The sequence below is a fragment of the Hetaerina americana genome, unplaced genomic scaffold (assembly GCF_022747635.1).
Source record: "Hetaerina americana unplaced genomic scaffold, ioHetAmer1.1.p SCAF_1, whole genome shotgun sequence".
NCBI classification, from domain to species: Eukaryota; Metazoa; Arthropoda; class Insecta; order Odonata; family Calopterygidae; genus Hetaerina; species Hetaerina americana.
Window position 1 is genome coordinate 109,003,979 of NW_027286069.1, and position 18,636 is coordinate 109,022,614.

Consider the following 18,636-nt stretch of genomic DNA (forward strand, 5'->3'; position numbering starts at 1 on the left):
GGAAGTAGGGTGGGTGGTAGGGGGATGCGCAATCGAGTCGTGGTCATCAACCACATCGACGGGAGGTGGAAGACGATGACGGGAGGGAGATAAGGGGGGGAGGGGTTTAAGAGAGAGGCCCATCAGGAAACGGCGGGAGAAAGGCCACAGCGACGCCAATTTGATATTTTCCTAATCAACCAAGAGGATTTACTTTGAGGAACTGATATATTAGAGGGACGATTATTATCGTCGAACACTTAGGATGGACCAAGCAAAAGGAATGTAATTAGCAGAATGGGAATGGCGAAGAAGAATGTCTATCAGAAGTAGAAAACACTAACTACGGCAAACAGAGCTAGCCAAAAACTAAGGCAGCGATTCGCACCAGCTTATACAAACTTGTGCGAGGAGTCAACTTTTCTGCGGAAGTGAGACTTAGACGATAGGGTCTGTGGAGAAAAGAAGTTTGAAGGCGATGGATATGTTTTGCTATGGAAGACTGGAGAGTTACAAATGAGGGAGTAATTCGGAGAGTGGGTGTAGAGAGAAAGCTATGGCTGGCGCTGGTAAAAGACGAGGGGCTATAATTGGGCACATTCTTGAGGCAGGATAGCGTACTGGAGACCGTAATTGAAGAGAACTCGAGGGGAAGATATACAGGGGAAAGCAAGGTCGAATCGCGAAAAGCAGGCGATGGAGGGCAAGGTAAGGAATTGTGAGGGAACGAAGAAAGTGTCGGATTGAAACAGGGGAATGAGGAGAGTTGTTGGAAACCAATCTTTTCATTGATTGCCCGTCATGATGAGGATATCGACGATATTGTCGACACTTGGTCGATAATCCCTATAGACGAGATAAGCATAGCCACGTCATATCTCGTCACCACCTCACGCCTTCCCCCCTCCTGACGGGTAGGTAGGCAGGTGCTGCTCCCTGCGGGGGTCAGTGGCCACGGACCTCCGCGCGGGACACTTGTATCTAGGTTACCATCTGTAAGACCTCAGTACCTCATAGACTTTGATCCCTCACGCGTGAAAATTTGAACTTTAACTTCTCTTCTATTGTAGTTATAATTATCAAATGATTAAGATGATGCTGTAAAATAATATTTATTCCTCCGGCTGAAAAAATACGATTAGCAGGAGAGTCGTACAGGGCAGTGATTGGAAGAAGGGTCTGACAAGGGTGTCTATTATCACCGGTGCTGTTCAACGTATATGAGGAGGAAATGATTAAAGAGGCAAGGGAAGAACTGGTGAAAGGTATGAAAGTCGGCGGGGAATTCATAAAATCAGGTTTGCTGATGACCAAGCTTTAGTTTGCCAGTCAGCCTAGGGGTAGCAAACTAGGTTGAGTGCATGTAATGTCAGTGCGATCGGTATGGGATGAGAATAAATGTAAATAAAGCGATCGTTACGCGGTTGTAGACAATGGAAAGCTAAGTTAGACGTAACAACAGGGGGAAAAGAGCTGGTGGAACACTTTACCTCTCTTGAAAGTGTTTCGGTCCAAAATGGGCAAAGTAGTAGCGACATAAGAAGACGCGCTAGGCAATGAAGCTTTCACGAGGAGGAAACTGATTACAGCGACAGTGAGGATGTCATAAAAAGGCTCGTCAAAACTTTGATAAAAACGTGATTTTCAGCGGTGTGGAAACATGGTTGTTGATAAAAGACGATAGGCGCCGATTGGGGTATTTTGAAATGCAAGTTGGCTAGAGGAATGAAAAAAGGGAAACGGACAAAATAGAAAACAATGGAGGAAGTGTTGGGCGTGTTGGAGGAGGAGAGGGGAGTATTAGGAGAAATCAAATGGATGCAGGAAAGATGGCTGCAGAGCGCTTTGATTGGCGATGGGATGTTGAGAACTGTGATAGAGGGGAGAATTTTTGGCAAGAAAGGAAGTGGACTACTAAGCATATGGCCTGGTGAAAATACGTTCGTGAAATTTGCGGAATAGCAAATATTAAGTTAGGATTCATGAAAAGAATACTTGTGAATTGTAATAAAATGGTCAAGGAGCTTTGTTATTTCACGTTAGTTAGGCTCCAACTTGAGTATGCTGAGTATAGGATCCTCATGAAGTATGCTTAAATTTGGAACTTCGTAGATCGAGTGCAACGAAGAGCAGCTAGGCTTGAGAAAAGTTGTTAAGAACAAGGTGGCAGTGTCACGACACTATTGGAAGAATTAGGATGGGAGCAACTTGTTTAACGAGTTACAGGTTAAATTTACGGCACGCTACTTATCTTAGGATGTTAAGGACATTAACGGCCCCGACTTACAATGGTAGATCAGATCACCAATGTAAAATCAGGGAGATAGATAATAGAAGTGGAAAAAGGCAATTTCGACCCTTCACCCACCTCCAGAAGCCCCATTTGTCCAAATTGCCGCGAGGTTTGTAGCGTGGGTGGGACTCGAGAGAATAAATACGTGTCTGCGAGCAGTGTGCCGATCGGCAATCGCTCCCGCTAGCGGGCCCATCGGTGCTTTCAAATTGCTCGCCCATTAAAGCATTCGGCCCAATCAATATAGAGCCCTCCGCAATACCTTAAACCGTCCATTAAACTATTCGGTTCTATTAAAGGCAATGTTCTCGATAGCTCACCCTAACACCCATCGCCACAACGAATGTTCCGGACTGAGTCAATTCTAGTGTAGGGTCCTGACGGAAGACCATTTCACACGTAATTAAACATTTAAGCACTATTCTTTGGTTCTCAATTAGCATGCTTGCTAACAAAGCTCAACTTCATTCTTTTGTTTTACGGGCAATAAACGTCCATGTACATTGGTGGAAGTATCCTTAATTTTGTTTGAACATACGTTAAAGCACTATTAACGTGCTCCATGTTAAACCCTATTTCATGATACATACATGCATGTAGAATTTATTGTAAATTGTAAATAGTTCTGCATCGCTCACCACGGGGAGTTACTACTCCCCTAACTACCTCACACAACTTTGTGCCATGGGATATGCTCCGTTCAACCTTCGTATAATGGCGGGTGCCGGTTAAAAGTAATCACTAACACTATATGAGAAGCTATTTCGGGGGATTTTAATTGATAATAATTTGGTGGGAAATAGTTTCCGGGGATCGGGATGGCGCGGTAACTAACGCACTGGCTTCCCACCCAGAGGACCCGGGTTCGAATCCTGGAGACGGCAGATCTTTTTCAATGGTGTCCCAATCCCTACTTGAGGTGCTTTCTGGAGAGCACTTTGAGTAAGTACGCCGTCAATTGGATAGAACGCTTAACTGTGGACCCATCGGTGCCTTTCGTTAAGAGTAGGCTCATGCCGACTCCCGGTTTCTATCCACCCTTCCTCCTTTGCATCCATCCCTAATGGAGCAAATGGCCCAGCTGAACCTCCTCCCCTAATAATAACAACCACAAAGACATGGTTTCCAAAGAGGGTAACACTTCCCGAGTGAGCCCCAGTTGGCGAGGGATGGATCACGCCCCCCCCCCCCCCCCGTCGCCAATCACTGGCAAGCTAACTGCCGTTTAAAGGCGAAGGGAAGGGGAGGAACGTGCCCTTCCTGCCTGTGGGGGTCAAAATGATCGCAGAAGTCACTTTCATCCGTGTCCCCGTGGTGGAGCGGGGCGATTTCGATATGGGTAGCAAATGACTCTACTGGTTCTACCCGACGATAAAACGTTCAGTATTAAGTTTGGTCTCCCTCAACTTTCCTGGAGTAAATATAGATGCACATCGAACTTAGTATAAATATTGATTAGTGCCATGTTGAATCATTATATTAGGTGCTTCGGTCAGCATCCCTGAGACACATGGATGAAAGTAAAGTAAAAACAGATGCTACGGATTTCTGCAAATGGCCAATGGACTTGAAAACCCATTTCCAAAATCCAAAAGCCACCGTGTCTTGCATTAATCCACTGTTTACTATAAAGAGGATATCTACTCATTCCACACAAAATGAGTATTTTCGTCAACGTAACACGAAATGAGAGTGGGATAAATGTGAACCTATAATTCATCAAAGCCCACTCCAAATATTCAAAATACATTTGAATAGATTACTATTAAAAGTACTGAAATGAAGTTATAGACAGAAATGCAAAATTCCTTTATCTTTTCACCAAATATTTCAATACTGTTGAGGAGTATTTAAACGATGAAATTTCGAATGGTTGGGTGGCCATGACGTATTTCTACTGGCCCTATGCCCTTGGACGAGCGCATTATAATTATTTAAGTAATTACGTCCCGCCCCTTGGAGAACAACGTTGGACGGTCTTGTGCCTTTTGACGGGCCCTAAAGCTGAGCTGGCGGGTGTAATGATAATTGCTCCGAGTAGGGCCAACCGAGTAACCCATGCCAGATAGGCCGAAGGTTAGGAGCTGGACAAAAGGTAGTCCACGCAGCGGATGTTCCTCAGTGAGGCTACTGCAAAGGCGTCTGACCCCAGAGGTACGGACAATGAGTGATGATATCTCGGAATGGAAACGCCATTGAGAAAGGCGACGTGAAACTACCCCAATTATGATTCCCAAGATATGATGATGGACAAAATTATGAAAATTGAATCAGGCGACAACGGTCATAGGACCGAGTGTCGTGTTCGGCAGTGGAGGAGAAAAGGCCTCCGCGGTCGTCTTCTCACGAAATCCCCGCAAAGAGGAATCGACAACAGAAGGAGAAAAGATACCAAAGAGGACCAAACCTGACAGAATAGGAATGTGGAATGTTAGAACTATGTTGAGAACAGAGAGGTTGCAAAGTAACGGGCGACAGGTGGAGAGAGGTAATATATACATAATAGACAGATGCGAGGTGAGAAGGATAGTTAGCCTGGATCATTGGAGAGGTAGTCGCAGAGTAATGCATAGAGGAAAGATATCAATGCGGGGTGACCACGTCCCTGAATAGTACACTGGGAAGAAGGGTAGCAAACATGAAGCAGATAAATGACATAATTATTGCCAGGAATAATAATTGCAGGTTAATTTAGCGGTGATCGCGTGTACGCACTGACTAGTAGTCATTGGGAGGAAAGACGTAGATGGGGTATACGATTAATTAGACGAAATGATTACGAATTATTTTGGAAGAAAACACTTAATAGTGTTGAAGGATTGGAATGCGATGGCAGGTGGAGCGGGACACGGGAAGGACCCAGGAGGGTACAACTTAGGAGAAAGGAAAGACAGCGGGGAGATAACTAGAGATTTGTGGCAAGAATATTTTCATTATAATTAGCACGTTGTTTAAACACCTCGGGAGACGTAGGTACACGTGGTACATGCCGGAAAATACATACAGAGAGATATCAACTAGAATATATAATATCCATACTAAAAAGACTTTGTACTTTAGTATGGATATGTAAAACTTCAACGAAGTGAAGCCTGAAACAGTAGAATATGTAATAGTTGGGCTTAGATCTACGAATAGCGTGATAAACTCACGGTTTCCTGGAGCAGATGCAAATTCAGATCACAATACAGTACTAATAACGTATAATTTGAATGAAGAGAATGAGAAAGGAAAAGAGTGCAAGACAATGGAATGCAGAAGATTTAGCTGGAGCGAAAAAGGAGGAGTACCAAGATGCAGTTTATAAAATTCTACGTGAGGATAAGTGGATGAGTACAATAAAAAACCGACGAAAATATCTAAACAAGGGATAACGAAAGCAGCTAATAAAATGACAGGAACGGTAAACAAAATAGGGTTATGAAGCCACTGATTACAGAAGGTCTGATTAGACAGAAAGATGAGAGAAGGAATTTAGGGAGATGAAAGAACAAAGAAAAACTGAGGCGAGAAAGTAAGACGTAATAGGGCAAAAAGGACGCACTATACAGAGAGGTTTATCAACTGTCAGGATTTAGAAAGAAAAAACGTTTACACTGACTGGTAGAATATTAATCGAAGCAGAAGAGATTCTGACAATGTGGAATAAGTACGTAGAATAGTTGTATGGTAGAGATAATAGGCCAGGGAGTTAGGGTATGGAAAGCGAATATGATGTCGATGACGATAGATTATGACAAGGAAAACATGACTGTGACGTAGAAAAGTCATTAGCGAAAGTTAAGTGTAAGGGGTCTGTGGGGATGGATAACAACCCTGTTGCACTGCTCAAGATTTTAAGCGAAAGGGTAAGAATAAAATATAGGAGATTTGAGCTCTTGGGCCTCGTAAAATAACTAGTTAAAAGAAAATCTCCGACGGCCGTCATAAATTAGCATCACACATCCAAAGGGAAAACTTCAATTTCCTTTCGGATGAGATTTGCTAATTTATTACGGCCATAGGAGATTTTCTTCAAACTTGTTAGGGTAGGAATAGTTTTTATGGAGCCCATAAAAACTATTCCTGCGCTATTTACTGCATTATTACTGTTGGGTTGGGATTCATTAGAACAAAGACGATTTAATGCTAGTTTTCCTTTATTAAATATTCGGAGCCGCTTGTTTTTGCATGGATTTCTCGTCAATTATTCGTATTCCAACAAACATGGTCGTTTGCATCATAAGTGAAATTCGAAGAATAGACGAAATAACTAGTAGACTCAAGGGCTCTGCCTTCGTACGGGCAATATGAGATAGTAACTTTAAGGTTAGCGCAAACTAGAATGTCACCCACTACGACTAGGGAATAATGAAGTTAACTTACGAGTATGTGCATGAATTTTACACTGATATCGTATGTTTTTTTTGGCAAATCCCTACCCTAATGACTGAGTCGGATTGGGATATGTTTTATGTAATATATGCGAAACTACCCTCTAACCGTCTTTCGTTTCACTTTCAAGCTCTCTCCTTTCACCTCTGGCCCCTCTCCGCGGGGGGATACCTCACGCAGTCCGCCGCCAACTACAAAGTTAGGCCATTTCTATCAGCAACGACTGGCGTGGGGACCTTTCGTTGCATGGCCGTGTGTCAATAGAATTTTCCCCTTTTTGCTCTCTAGTTTCGTGTGACCTGCCTTAGTATTTTGTTGTTCTATCGTATAAGTGGTCGATGTTAATTTTTACTCCTTCCTAGTAGTAGTAGTATTTAGGGGAGGCGACCGATTGCTGAGGTCATTTGCGCCATAGCGGATGGACAGGAAAGGATGAAGGGTGGAGAGAAACCCGGCGTCGGCATTAGCCTACTCTTAACGAAAGGCGCCAAGGGGTCCGCAGTTTAACGTCCCATCCGACGGACGGCGTACTTACTCAAAGTGCCCTCCACAAAGCACCTTAAGTAGGGATCGAGATACCAGTGAAAAATATTCAACACCGCCGGGATTTGAAGCCGAACCCTCTGGGTGGGAAGCCAGTACGATAGCCACCGCACCAATCCCGATCCCCTTACTCCTTCCTATTTAATATACCGGAGAATTAACTTAGTGGGTCAAATTAACACTTTTTTTAAACTAAATTTTCCGCTAACATGTATTAATGTGAGCATCGCAATTATCGTCTTTTCAGGGATTTTTAATGCATGCTTTTTCCCTTTTCCTAACCACACTCCCTCTCCACCTATCACATCCCCTTCTCGGTGGATCGCAGAGTATTTGTGCAGATGTAGATCAGCACTTTACCAAAAAATGAATCTTACAAATAAAAAAGTGAATGGAAGGTGGAATGGGGTCATCCGTAAATCTTTAGGTATGCCAGAAGAAGATATTTCAAGAACACTACTCACCCGGCTTTCGATACCTCATTTTCTCTATTTGTACGAGTATCCAATTTTGCTCATGGAAAGACGTATGTACTACTAAAATAAACTAATTAATTCTGTAAAAAGTATTTGCTTGGAATTACGTCCCATTTACGTACAACCGTTTAGATGGAAGTTAATTAATCGCATATTTATAGCCAATATTATCTGCGTTGCTTGGTCTTGCCTCATTAACTCTCTATTAAGTTCGTTTCAATCCAGTCAATTTTCTTTATCTCTCAAAATATTTGTTGTTTTGAAAATGGGAAGGCCATCGCATTACTTAGATAATTACTGAAATGATTAGCAGCGCTGTAGTACTTTTCAAAATCAACGAACAAATTTCTCCGCAATCCAATCTCTCCATCTGTTCGGAGATTGTGGTCCATTTCCCTGACCCCGCCTCCACTTCGCCCTCTTACACCTTCGAGGGCAGCCACACAAGGGCGGTGGTGCCCAAGGCGGTGATGCTACTCGGGTGGTGCCCTCATGGGCAGGCTTCGATGCAAACGACGCAATACACCTGGAAGGCGACGACACTAAGCTCGCTTAGGGGCCCACCTCCGTAACGCTTGGGTAACCTACCCCTCCTCGCCTTCTCGGTGACCAAGGGAGGTCACGTCGACCACATCGCCGTGGGAGGGAGGATGCCGCCTTCGTGATGCCACGGCGTTGCGAGTGTTAGTGCTGCCAGCGCAGTCCTATTATACGAGAATCCCAAGGTTGTAATTTTCGGCGCCCGTATATTACACCAGTACTGTCTAGCTCATACATGACAGGCTGAGGAATCGGCGAGTGGCGCCTGTGGCAAGGAATGAAAGCAGTCTGGGATTTAAATAAGTCAGATTTGCGAATGGACCCGTTCTACTCGGGCATTCAGCCAAGAGAGTGCAGCGGTAGATTTATATAATTCAGGCATGATGAAACAAGTTTCTGCTGAAAGAGATGAAGATTAATGAAAAATATAGGGCTAACGATTAGATCCTGTTTATAGGATAGCAGAGCTAACTGGTAAATTGGGAGGCCGCACATTAAAGTAGATGGGACAGGTCACAGGTTTTGCTCGTGTTCTGAAGAAATGGACGCTAATTAAGACTTATGAACCAAGAGCTTCTCAACAGTCTTCTGCCAACAGTTAGCAAAAGTGTTTACCAAGAGCAAAGGAATGATAACAACGAGTGAAGGCGTGAAGAAAAGACATGAGAAGAGTCCGTGTAGAGCGCAGCTTTATATGGCTCCGAAACGTTATTGGGAGAGAGAAAGAGCGTAGAATGGCGGCAGGTTATTAAGAGGCGTGGGGTTCGAGACGGATAATAATATAAGCTGAATTAGAGGACAGCGATTGGCGGAGGAGGCAGGTGGAAATACATGGAGGAAAGGGAAAGCTCTTTTGGCGGATGGAGGATTTATTGAGAAATGGCAATTAGTTTGAAGTTTTCAATGAAAGGGAAAATTGTGAGGGATTACTCTCTAGGATAAACGGGGAGGTGGGAAGAAATGAACGAGGCTTTTACGACAGCATGAAGGTGGTTTAAGGGTATGAGTGGTAAAGATAGTTGATAATTTATGAGAGAGGAGATAATTTAAGGTTAATGTAATTTGTGTTTTTTCGGCAATGCATTAGTCCTCGGTGTGATGAAGTAATCCTGAAAGAGCGGCCCAATCCAAAATAATAACGACGAAATGGAGAGTGTTGGATGCGGAGTTGGGGCGTTGTAGTGGGTGAGAGCGCCACCAATGAAATGAAACGCTGTCGTCCCGTTTTGAGCGCGGTGAAGGTGAAACGTGCCTCCTGCCCTCAGCTTTACTCTCTCCACTGAGCGCCGGAAGGCCGCTCTGCGCCCCCGCTGCGCAATTATTTCTTTCCGGACAAGGTCAGCCTGAACTAGATAAGATGCCGAGCGAAACCCCATTACTACGAGAATGGTCACTATTTCACAATGATGTATCTGTCATTAAGGCGATCAGCGACATGCTCACGGGTGATCTCGATGTATGGGTCATTTATGGGCACACATGAATATTTTTTATGCTCACAAAATGGCAATCTCCGCCAGAAAAACGACATATGCCTCCGTGATTCCTTGCGACCCAACTCCGAGGATTCGTAGTCGCGCCAGGAGCCGTATTTACGTATGCCGCGTGCCATCGAGCGAATTAAGAAAAACGGAGCGCTTCCTAGTCATCCATCAGATTATTTAACACTGACGTGAGAGCGGTTTCAAGTCCCATGAACACGATGAGCCATAATTACGCATCGGAGGTTCTCAATCTCATTTAGATTAACAGCCAAGGATACTGTCGTTCGTTGCTTCCCCTTAAAAAGTTTTCTGGATGTTTTCTTTGTCAAAAAACTGCTACGAAGAGGAGGAGAGTTTCAAATGGGAATTCGAAACAGTTGCAACGCTGGGTGAGGGAAATTCAGCGGCGCGTGGGAAGGGAAAGGCGATAGACTCCGCACCACACCGATGCCCCTACTCATCCCCCCCTGGTGCCTCCCCCTCGCCAACTCCGTTCCCTCTTCCGCGAGGGCCTCTTGAAACAATGCGGTCTCCCCTTTCCCGGCAACGTCATCATGTGCTATAAGTACCATAGCGAAGAAGACCATGGCATCAATCGCACTCACCTTTTCATTACGAGGACGTCCAAGGTAACGTGACCGGTTAAGGGTTGAAATGAGAGTGAGATAACAAATGAAAGTGGAAAATTAAGGTACGGGAGGAGAAAGTGCCAGAGGAAGCCGTTTTATGAGGAAGAGTATCCAACATGAAGCTCGCGGGTTTGACGGTCTCACCGTAACAAGGCATATTAGTGAATGCGTGAGCGTCTCGCGACTGGAGAGAACTTTCTCAAAAGAAATACAAAGAAAACCTTCCAAATTATGAGAGACGACTGCTTGGAAAACTGAAGTTTGACAGTGACTGAAGTGACAACGGGTCGCAGGGAATTAGTAATTGGTCTGAAATGCAATGGCGTGCGCAATGTTTGGCGCGGATTACTACACGCGCATACAATTGTGAGCGAAAAGATAGAATTGTCGATGACAAGCACGTGCGTTCGATCACACACTAGGGACGGACATTTTCATTTGCGCGAGGACATTGTGGAAATCGAAAGCCTTTAGCATTTGTCCCTCTCCATGGAAAAATTAAACGGAAAGAACAGGGCCGTGGGTCACTGCATAACCTTCACGCTTTTCTTTATCGGGGTGGACCAAGTGCGTAACGGCCTAATTTTAGGTTTCACCAATAAACTTATTCCCTTTCATTATGTTTTCGATTCCACTCCATCCTGCCCTAAGTCTTTCGCCTGTCGCATTCATACGTTGTTCCATAAATGTTCTCCTCTGCCTTGTTTTGAGAGCCTCTTCTAACACGCTCATCCGTGACATTTTGGGCATACCTTCCTCTGAAACCATTTACCCTTTTCTCTCTTTGGTGAATATACTCGGAAATGCTCTCTCGACATGAACCAACCAGCGAGCACACTTCTTTCATCCTTGTCAATTACAGGGTGCATCCAAACTCCATTCTTCCTGAATCCATTACAAACATTTCAACTTAAAAAAAATTACTTGCTCGAACATTTCTGAAATTATTACAAGTTAAGATGATACACGAGTAAACGGTGTTGCTGTTCAGTTGTGGTTTAAATACAAACGATCTTTTTATCAATAAGCTCAAAAGAACGAGATTCCAAGGAATGGAAGTGAGGGCAGGACGATTCGATTTGCATCCGACGAAGACTGCATCGCTCCTCAGCATGGGGAAAGCCCTTGGTGTCCAGAGGAGGGAGCATTGCACTGTGGCGCCACACTGCGGCCGCCGCCGCGATTGATGTGGACTCGTGGAGCACGTGTAGGGGAGCACGACGGTGCCTTCCTTGTCATCCACGACCTTGCACGATGCATTATTCCAGCGCTTCTCACCGCCAACTGTCAAACAATGCCCTAAAATATCGCGCACCTTACCGTACCAATATGTACTGCACCTTAATTTCATACCGCCACTTCTAAGATAAATATATTTCCGTCAGATACATGCCTGATACTTATACCGATGCGTCCTTTGAAACTGCGTGGCACGCAACCACAGCATCGCTTTCCTGTCTTTAATAAGTGCTGCACGCCGAATTCTAACTTCTTCTTGCTAGGGAAGAAATTCATGAGGCCCTAGGTCGGGGAATTCCTATGCGAATAGGTAGTTGAAGTTATGAAGTTTCAAACAACTAATTAAATCTCTTGTTCAGCTCACCTGACGAATGAAGGTCTTTTAGCCTGATCACTTTAACTCATAATTTGATCCTGGAACCAACATTACGCAGTCTAATCGCGCGTACGCTTATCAAATTTCATTTTGTTTGATTGTACATAGCCTCACTTATTTTTAATCCTTACCCAGGTATTTTAATAGAAACACAACGTTTAGAATTTTTTTAGTTCATACAAAATCTGCTCCGTGAGATGAATTTCTCAGTTTCTTTTCGCAATCTAAATCCTCTTGCAAATATATCCCCCTGATCTTGTGCTTTGGGTTTTTATTTACCGTCCGCATAACCTAAGGTCGGAGTCCAATTTTAGGGAGAGCACCATCTGAAGGCCCTGTTTCTCGAAAGATCACCCACAAATAAAATAGATAATTTCATCAACGTCCTCCTTTCTCTATGAAGATATCCATTTTTTTTTAATCCTGAAGCTTTCATGAACACCCGTTGAGTAGGCGTTGAAAAGGCTTTTGGCTTCTCGTTGGAAATTCTCGGCTTCACTGGGTGACCCCACAAATGCCCTTGGTCACATGACAGCTGAACTTTCTGGGCCCCACCAAATATTCGGAGCATTATTTATCCGGAAATTTAAATATGTACAACTGCCCTCGATATCAAATTAGAAAATGATCATTCAAATATATTTTCTGAGCGCGTTTAGGCGTGAGTTTGGGAAACTCCAATGCTGACGGAGAGAAAAAGATGTAATGTGGTCCATTCAAAAAATATTTCCCTGCCCGGGTTGCGACCGTTCAGCCATCGCCTGCGTGGGCTTGAGAATGGCTAAATACAAAGTCGACACTCGGGTCGGAAAATAGTTTTATTTTTTGGACTACACCAGACTTTTCCCTCGCCCACTAATGCTCACCCGTATGCTCACTGCGTATGAACTTCGAGGTCATTGGCCTTCGGGAATTGTTTTGCGAACCTAATCCCTTCCCTGGTATACATCCTTGACTAATTACTGCTAAACTCTGTTCGGCTTCGTCGACTCCAGACTATTAAACAATCATAAGAGTAATGGGGCCATTACAGCTATGGATGTGGACTTACCTAATAGTACCGTGGGGGCATCAAAGGGTCATTTTTGACCGGAAGAGTAGCAAATAATTTTTTTTTAATTGTGAATGTCTACAGAGACAACTCATACAACGGAGGTAACTCAAGCTGAAACGACTGTTATACTGATAGGTTTTACTGTTGACGTTCTATTTGGAGCTTTTTAATTATCCCCTTCTTCGGTGTCATTTTTAGCTCCAGTTTAAATGCATTGAAGCAAACGTTTTTGGGACCCTTTGGAATCAAAGCTACTGAAAGCAACCCCAAAGCTAAGTACGTACGTATGGTTGTCTAAGGAATAAATTTAGACACTATCATAAAACTGTATTTGTTTCATTTCTTTAGCTAAAATGGAGAATTTTATGTAATTTGTCATTGTATGATATTTTAAAGTTTCGCGTAGAAAATCTTTCATCTCGCCATACCTCGCATCCTGCAAACTTCTTCCTCAGCTCAGCATCTCCACTTCCGCGCAAAATCCCTCTCCGTTGCCTCGCTGACATTCTTCTTTCCACCGCGGGGCCTTAAACGCTCGACTGCTTCTCACTACCTACATCCTATCTCTTTTAATTTCCACTCGCAGCACCTTCTTCACCCCCATCGCATCATGCACTTTCTTTTTTCCTCCCTCGATAGCGCCCACATTTATCCATGCTCATCCTTCGAAATACTCCCATCTACCATATTCATCACCGTGCCGATACATGAAAGTGATGTGTGTGCCATGTTCACAAATCTATCCTTCACGTTTTTCCTCAGCATCTCGTCATCCATTCTCTCTTTGTTGAGTCTTTTCTTGGTGACGTTATTCTTTACCTCATGCCCCCCCATCAAATACGTCATTGATATTTAAAATACCACCAGAATATCTTTGTGAATTATCCCAACGACTCACTTAACGCACCCTTCCACCAAGTTTATCGGTCTTCCTGTTTCCCCATATTCTCATCTATTTCCCTCGCTCACCATTCAAAAGTTCATTAAATCCTTGTATTTTTCTTTGTGTCTGGGCAAATTCTTCCTGGAGGTGTCCACTGACCCCGTTCTCCCTCTCTCCTCCCCCACAGAGATGGCCAACCGCAGCGGACACCAAAAGAAGTCACCGAGCGCCGGTAAGGACGCCTGCCCCATGTGCAAGGAGAGGAGGCGCCGGACGCTGGCCACATACATCCGCACCAAGTCGCGCCAGGACAGCGAGCGCACCATCGAGGAGGAAGAGGAGGGCCCGGAGGAAGCGTGTGGCACCAAGGAAGAAAGCCCGACGCGGGGCACTCCACGTGCGAACGCACTACGACAATGCGAGAAATGAAGAGCTGAAAACGCTTTGGCGGCGAATTGGAATTCATTTGTTTCCGAACCGTCCGCGGTGTCATGTTCGTCCTGCCTGCACCCGATTGGGTGCACCGCATTCCTGGGACTAAGACATGGTGCGTTGTCCTGCGAGTGGTGGGGAGGGCGCGCCTGAGAAGGGAGGGGAGAACTGCAGGGTGACTGCCATCGGGTGCTGCCAGTGCAAAGCACACGACCGAGGACCAAGCACTCTAAGACGTATTCATTTTGCCAAGTGACAAAAACACTTCTACATGTTTATATGCTTGCGAGCGTTTTGTTATATTGCTTCAGGTGCAAAGGTTTAAAGGAATATATTATTTTTCGAATTTCACATACACGAGGAAATGGCATGTTTCTGCAAATAACCATTCATAAATAAATCATGTTTAAAAAATAAATTTAACGAAACATAAGGATTTACTGATTGAATCACCACCCCTTTCGTTCCGTCCATTATTTTTGGGGAATCACTGCCAAGGCTGAATGCGTAAGGGTTCATTCGCACCGCGTGGCCTGGCGGGAGAGACCGGTCCCCACTCCCGCCTTCCCTCTCCCTAAAAGCACTACAGTTAAGCGCTACATGAATCTAAAACCATCGGAATATCTCACACTCAAAGACTGGTAGACTAAACACTGGGGAAGAACAACCATATAGGAATGGTGTGACGCAGAAAGTCACAAAATTTACACAGATACACAACATACCTGTAAATCAATGTATAGAATCAACCGAAAACATAAGAAAGAACTCTCACACTTATTCCGAAATTTTCGGTGGCATGCTCGCCATTCTCTGTGGAAAGAAGGAACTGAGGAGGTTTCAAGAGGAGAGGAGAATAGGACGAGGGCGCCAGATGGAAGGGGAAGGCAGGGAAAGGTTTGGTAGAGGAAGAGTTGGAAGAGGAAAGTAGAGTTCGCCCAGTACTATAGCCGACGGCATGTGAAATTCACACATCAGGATAGGGGGCCAGTTCCTTTTCCTGAGCTACCCATGGTTTCCCTGGAAGATCTGGTAGCCGAAAAATCGCACAGCTTTTGTGGAGCTGAGAGTGTCTAGAAATATTTTCCCGCGAATCGCACCCGGCCCTACGGAGCAAAGAATCAGCATCAAGTTTTCGGTGAAGTGCGGTAAAAGTTATCAAGAAATTACTGAAATGCTGACAGCTGTTTTCGGTGATAATGCTCTGAAGAACACATCCGTTTTCATGCGGATTAAGCGACCCAAAAATACAAGAAAAAGCCGATAAAAATCAAAGTCATGCTCCCGGTTTTCTTTGATTTCGAAGGTGTTGTTCACCATGAATTTCTTCCTGGAGGACGAACAGTAAATGCTGAGTTATCCCTTACAGTTCCCAAGCGTTTGAGAGATTGCATGCGTCGTGTGCGACCAAATTTGACTCAAGACGATTGATGGGTCCTTCACCATGACAATGCACCTGCACATTCAGCATTGATTGTTCGCCAGTTTCTGGCAAGAAATTCAATCGCCATCCTTGATCATTCTCCTTATTCGCCAGATCTCACCCCCTGCGACTTTTTCATATTCCCAAAATGCAAAAAATGTGATGAGGGGACATCCCTGGGGACATGTGGATACAATAAAGCAAGAAACGACGAGTAAACTAAAAAGCCTAACTGCCGCGGACTTAAAAGGCTGCTTTAAACAGTGGAAAAGAAGATGGAATAAGTGCATATCAACGAATGGAGAGTATTTTGAAGGGGACAAAATCGATGTAGACTAAATTTTGCAAACTGGCTTTCGCGTATTTCTTGGACAGATCTCGTTGGGGCGGCGTCAGGACTATAGGGGGGTGGGGCAGCTTTGGCACCTGGTGCTTGGCCAGAAATTGAATAGAAGAACGGAGAGAAGGAAACCTCTAAGAAACCCAATTTTGGATTCAGGAAAAACCGAGGAGCAAGAGAAGCAATTCTCAGCTAGAGAGTTCTGGCCGAAAAAATGATAACTTAAATAAGCCATTATATGTGGCATTCAAGGATTTGGAGTAGGCCTTTGACAACGCCGAATGGAACAAAATGTTCAAGTCACTAGACGTGCTTGGATTGAACTACAATGGCAAAAGAATTATCCATAACCTCTACAAGAATCAGCTTACAGCAATGCAAACAAAAAATGGAAGAAAAATAAAAGCCAATATAAACAAAGGATTAAGACAAGGATGCAACCTCTTGCCAGCAATACTCAACATATGCCTGGAAGAGGCAGTAAAAGAAACACAAGAATTGGGTATCAAAGGAGTCAAGGTAAATGGAGAATGAATCATCATACTCTGGGGATGATCAGTTTGGGTTCAGGAAGGGGAGAGGTACCCATGATGCCATTGCAGTAATGAGATCACTAATCAAGAGTAATATAGAATACAATCAGGACGTATTTGCCTGTTTTGTAGATTTCGAAAAGGAGTTTGATGGAGTGAATTGGGAAAAACTAATGACTATATTGCAGAAAATAGGAATAGATTGGAGGGGCAGGAGGCTAATCTGCAACCTGTACATGTCTCAGACTGCAAAGGTGCGAGTGGGGGATGGAGAGTCCAGATGGGCAGTGTTAGGAAGAGGTGTAAGGCAGGGTTGTCCGTTATCACCGATGCTGTTCAACGTATATGTGGAGGAAATGATTAAAGAAGTATGGGAAGAATGGGAGGTAGGAATGAAAGTAGGAGGGGAATTTGTAAAATCAGTTAGATTTGCTGATGACCAAGCTCTAGTTTGTCTGTGAGCCAAGGCGTTGCAAGCTTTGCTGAGTGAATTGGAAACTCAATGCCACAGATATTGGATGAGAACAGATATTAATAAAACAAAGGCTATGCGATTTTCTAGAAAGAAAAAGGCTAAGCTTAACATTAAAATAGGAGGCCAATCTATTGGTGCCACATTTGCTCACACTGGAGAATAAATACAATCATGTGGCCAATTCAGAGGTCGGTTTGGTGCTTTTCCATAGCAATCCTGGACTGCAGTTATTGCATCGATGCATGATAACAGAGAAGTCGCATGATGATAGGAAGGAATATAGCTAACCCTTGATTTTTGTGAGACATTCCACAGCAAAATTTGCATTGCGCAGTCGCTTGTCCAATACCTTGGTATATCATCTAGCCTTTTGCAATTAATAAGCCCATGCATATATTGTAGAACATCCCTATGGTTTCCGTCATTTACAGTTGTTTGCTGTTAAAGTTTGCCATTACACCGTTTCCTGAATACTGAAAAATGGACTGACCAAAACTTTCCCAGCACTTTCACTTTTTTTAGTGTTGGTGATGCCAGAACTAATCACATGGAGCTTTATTTAGTCTGTCATCAGGATCAAAAAGATGTAGTTTCATCTGCTGAGTTAAAATTTGAATGACCCTCTTCATCTTCCTGTGTCACCTCTAACTGTGAGCAAACATCCTCATGAATTGAAATGAAATAATTGACTTTGTAATTCCACAAACTTAATTTAAAAAATACGACCCAGGTTTCGACTTTGAACTTCATCATCAGGTGATCCTGATAGAAGCAAACTTGGTATTTATACCTTCTGATCAAGGGTGGAGGGGTAAAATGATACAATGTAGCTGGGAAGAAAAGAGAATTAAATCTTTCGGTGTCAATCGTTGACTTGGAAGAGTGGTAGTGGGAGGGATATAAAATTTCATTGGCAAGTTCATCTTTGCAATGGACGCATTTCAAAACTCCCAACTGCTCCAAAGCATCGAGCCTTTGTATATTCAAAATGAAGAACTTTAGTCAAAGTCACTTTCGATGAGGAGCTTTGCAAAGAGGGATGTTAAATTCTTATTTTTTACACATGTTGGGTGTTCTTTAATCCTTTATTTAACTTTCCGTCTTGTTTGTCCAATAAACTTCATGTTACATTCCAAGTACTTAAATTCATACACTCCACTTCTCTCGTTTTTGGGCACATTGTCTTTAGTGTGAGAGCTCAAGTTCTTAAGGCATGAACCACAGAAAAACCCAATTTAATTTTTTCTATAGGTAATAAACTAATTACTTTTTGAGAAATAGTCCCTAGATAGAGTATTCGCCGCCATTTGGCAGTGGGATCTTATAAATGTTCGGGGGTTGTAAATGTGGCTTAAGGCTATTTTTGTAAGTTTTTTCCAGTAAAATTTATTAATTAAACCTTCTGAATGGCCGTTGTTTACTGCTAACGTTTTAATTACATTAAATTCCTTATTTACATTTAATTTTGAAATAGGTATAGAGGTTAACCAATGGATCATTTCATGAAATGCCGAAAGCTTTTGGGAAAAGCAATGCCTCGAATAAGAATTAATTAATTGGTCT

At 43.6% G+C, this 18,636-nt stretch overlaps 2 protein-coding genes across 3 annotated transcripts in view; one reads left to right on the plus strand and one right to left on the minus strand.

The window, feature by feature from the left end:
- The window catches only part of neb (kinesin family member nebbish), a 111,918-nt gene that overhangs the window by 59,423 nt on the left and 33,859 nt on the right, over nucleotides 1-18,636 (minus strand). The gene's annotated exons all lie outside the window — the stretch shown is intronic.
- LOC139695615 (uncharacterized) overlaps nucleotides 1-18,636 on the plus strand; it is a 41,426-nt gene that overhangs the window by 15,134 nt on the left and 7,656 nt on the right. The window contains exon 2 of one of the 2 annotated variants that reach the window (XR_011702331.1): nucleotides 14,058-14,417. Coding sequence is in view for 1 of the 2 variants with exons in the window: in XM_071594421.1 (XP_071450522.1) it covers nucleotides 14,058-14,299 (242 nt within the window). In the remaining variant the exon portion in view is untranslated. Of the gene's footprint in view, nucleotides 1-14,057; nucleotides 14,726-18,636 lie in introns of those variants that run through there. The other variant, XM_071594421.1, reaches the window with a different exon arrangement.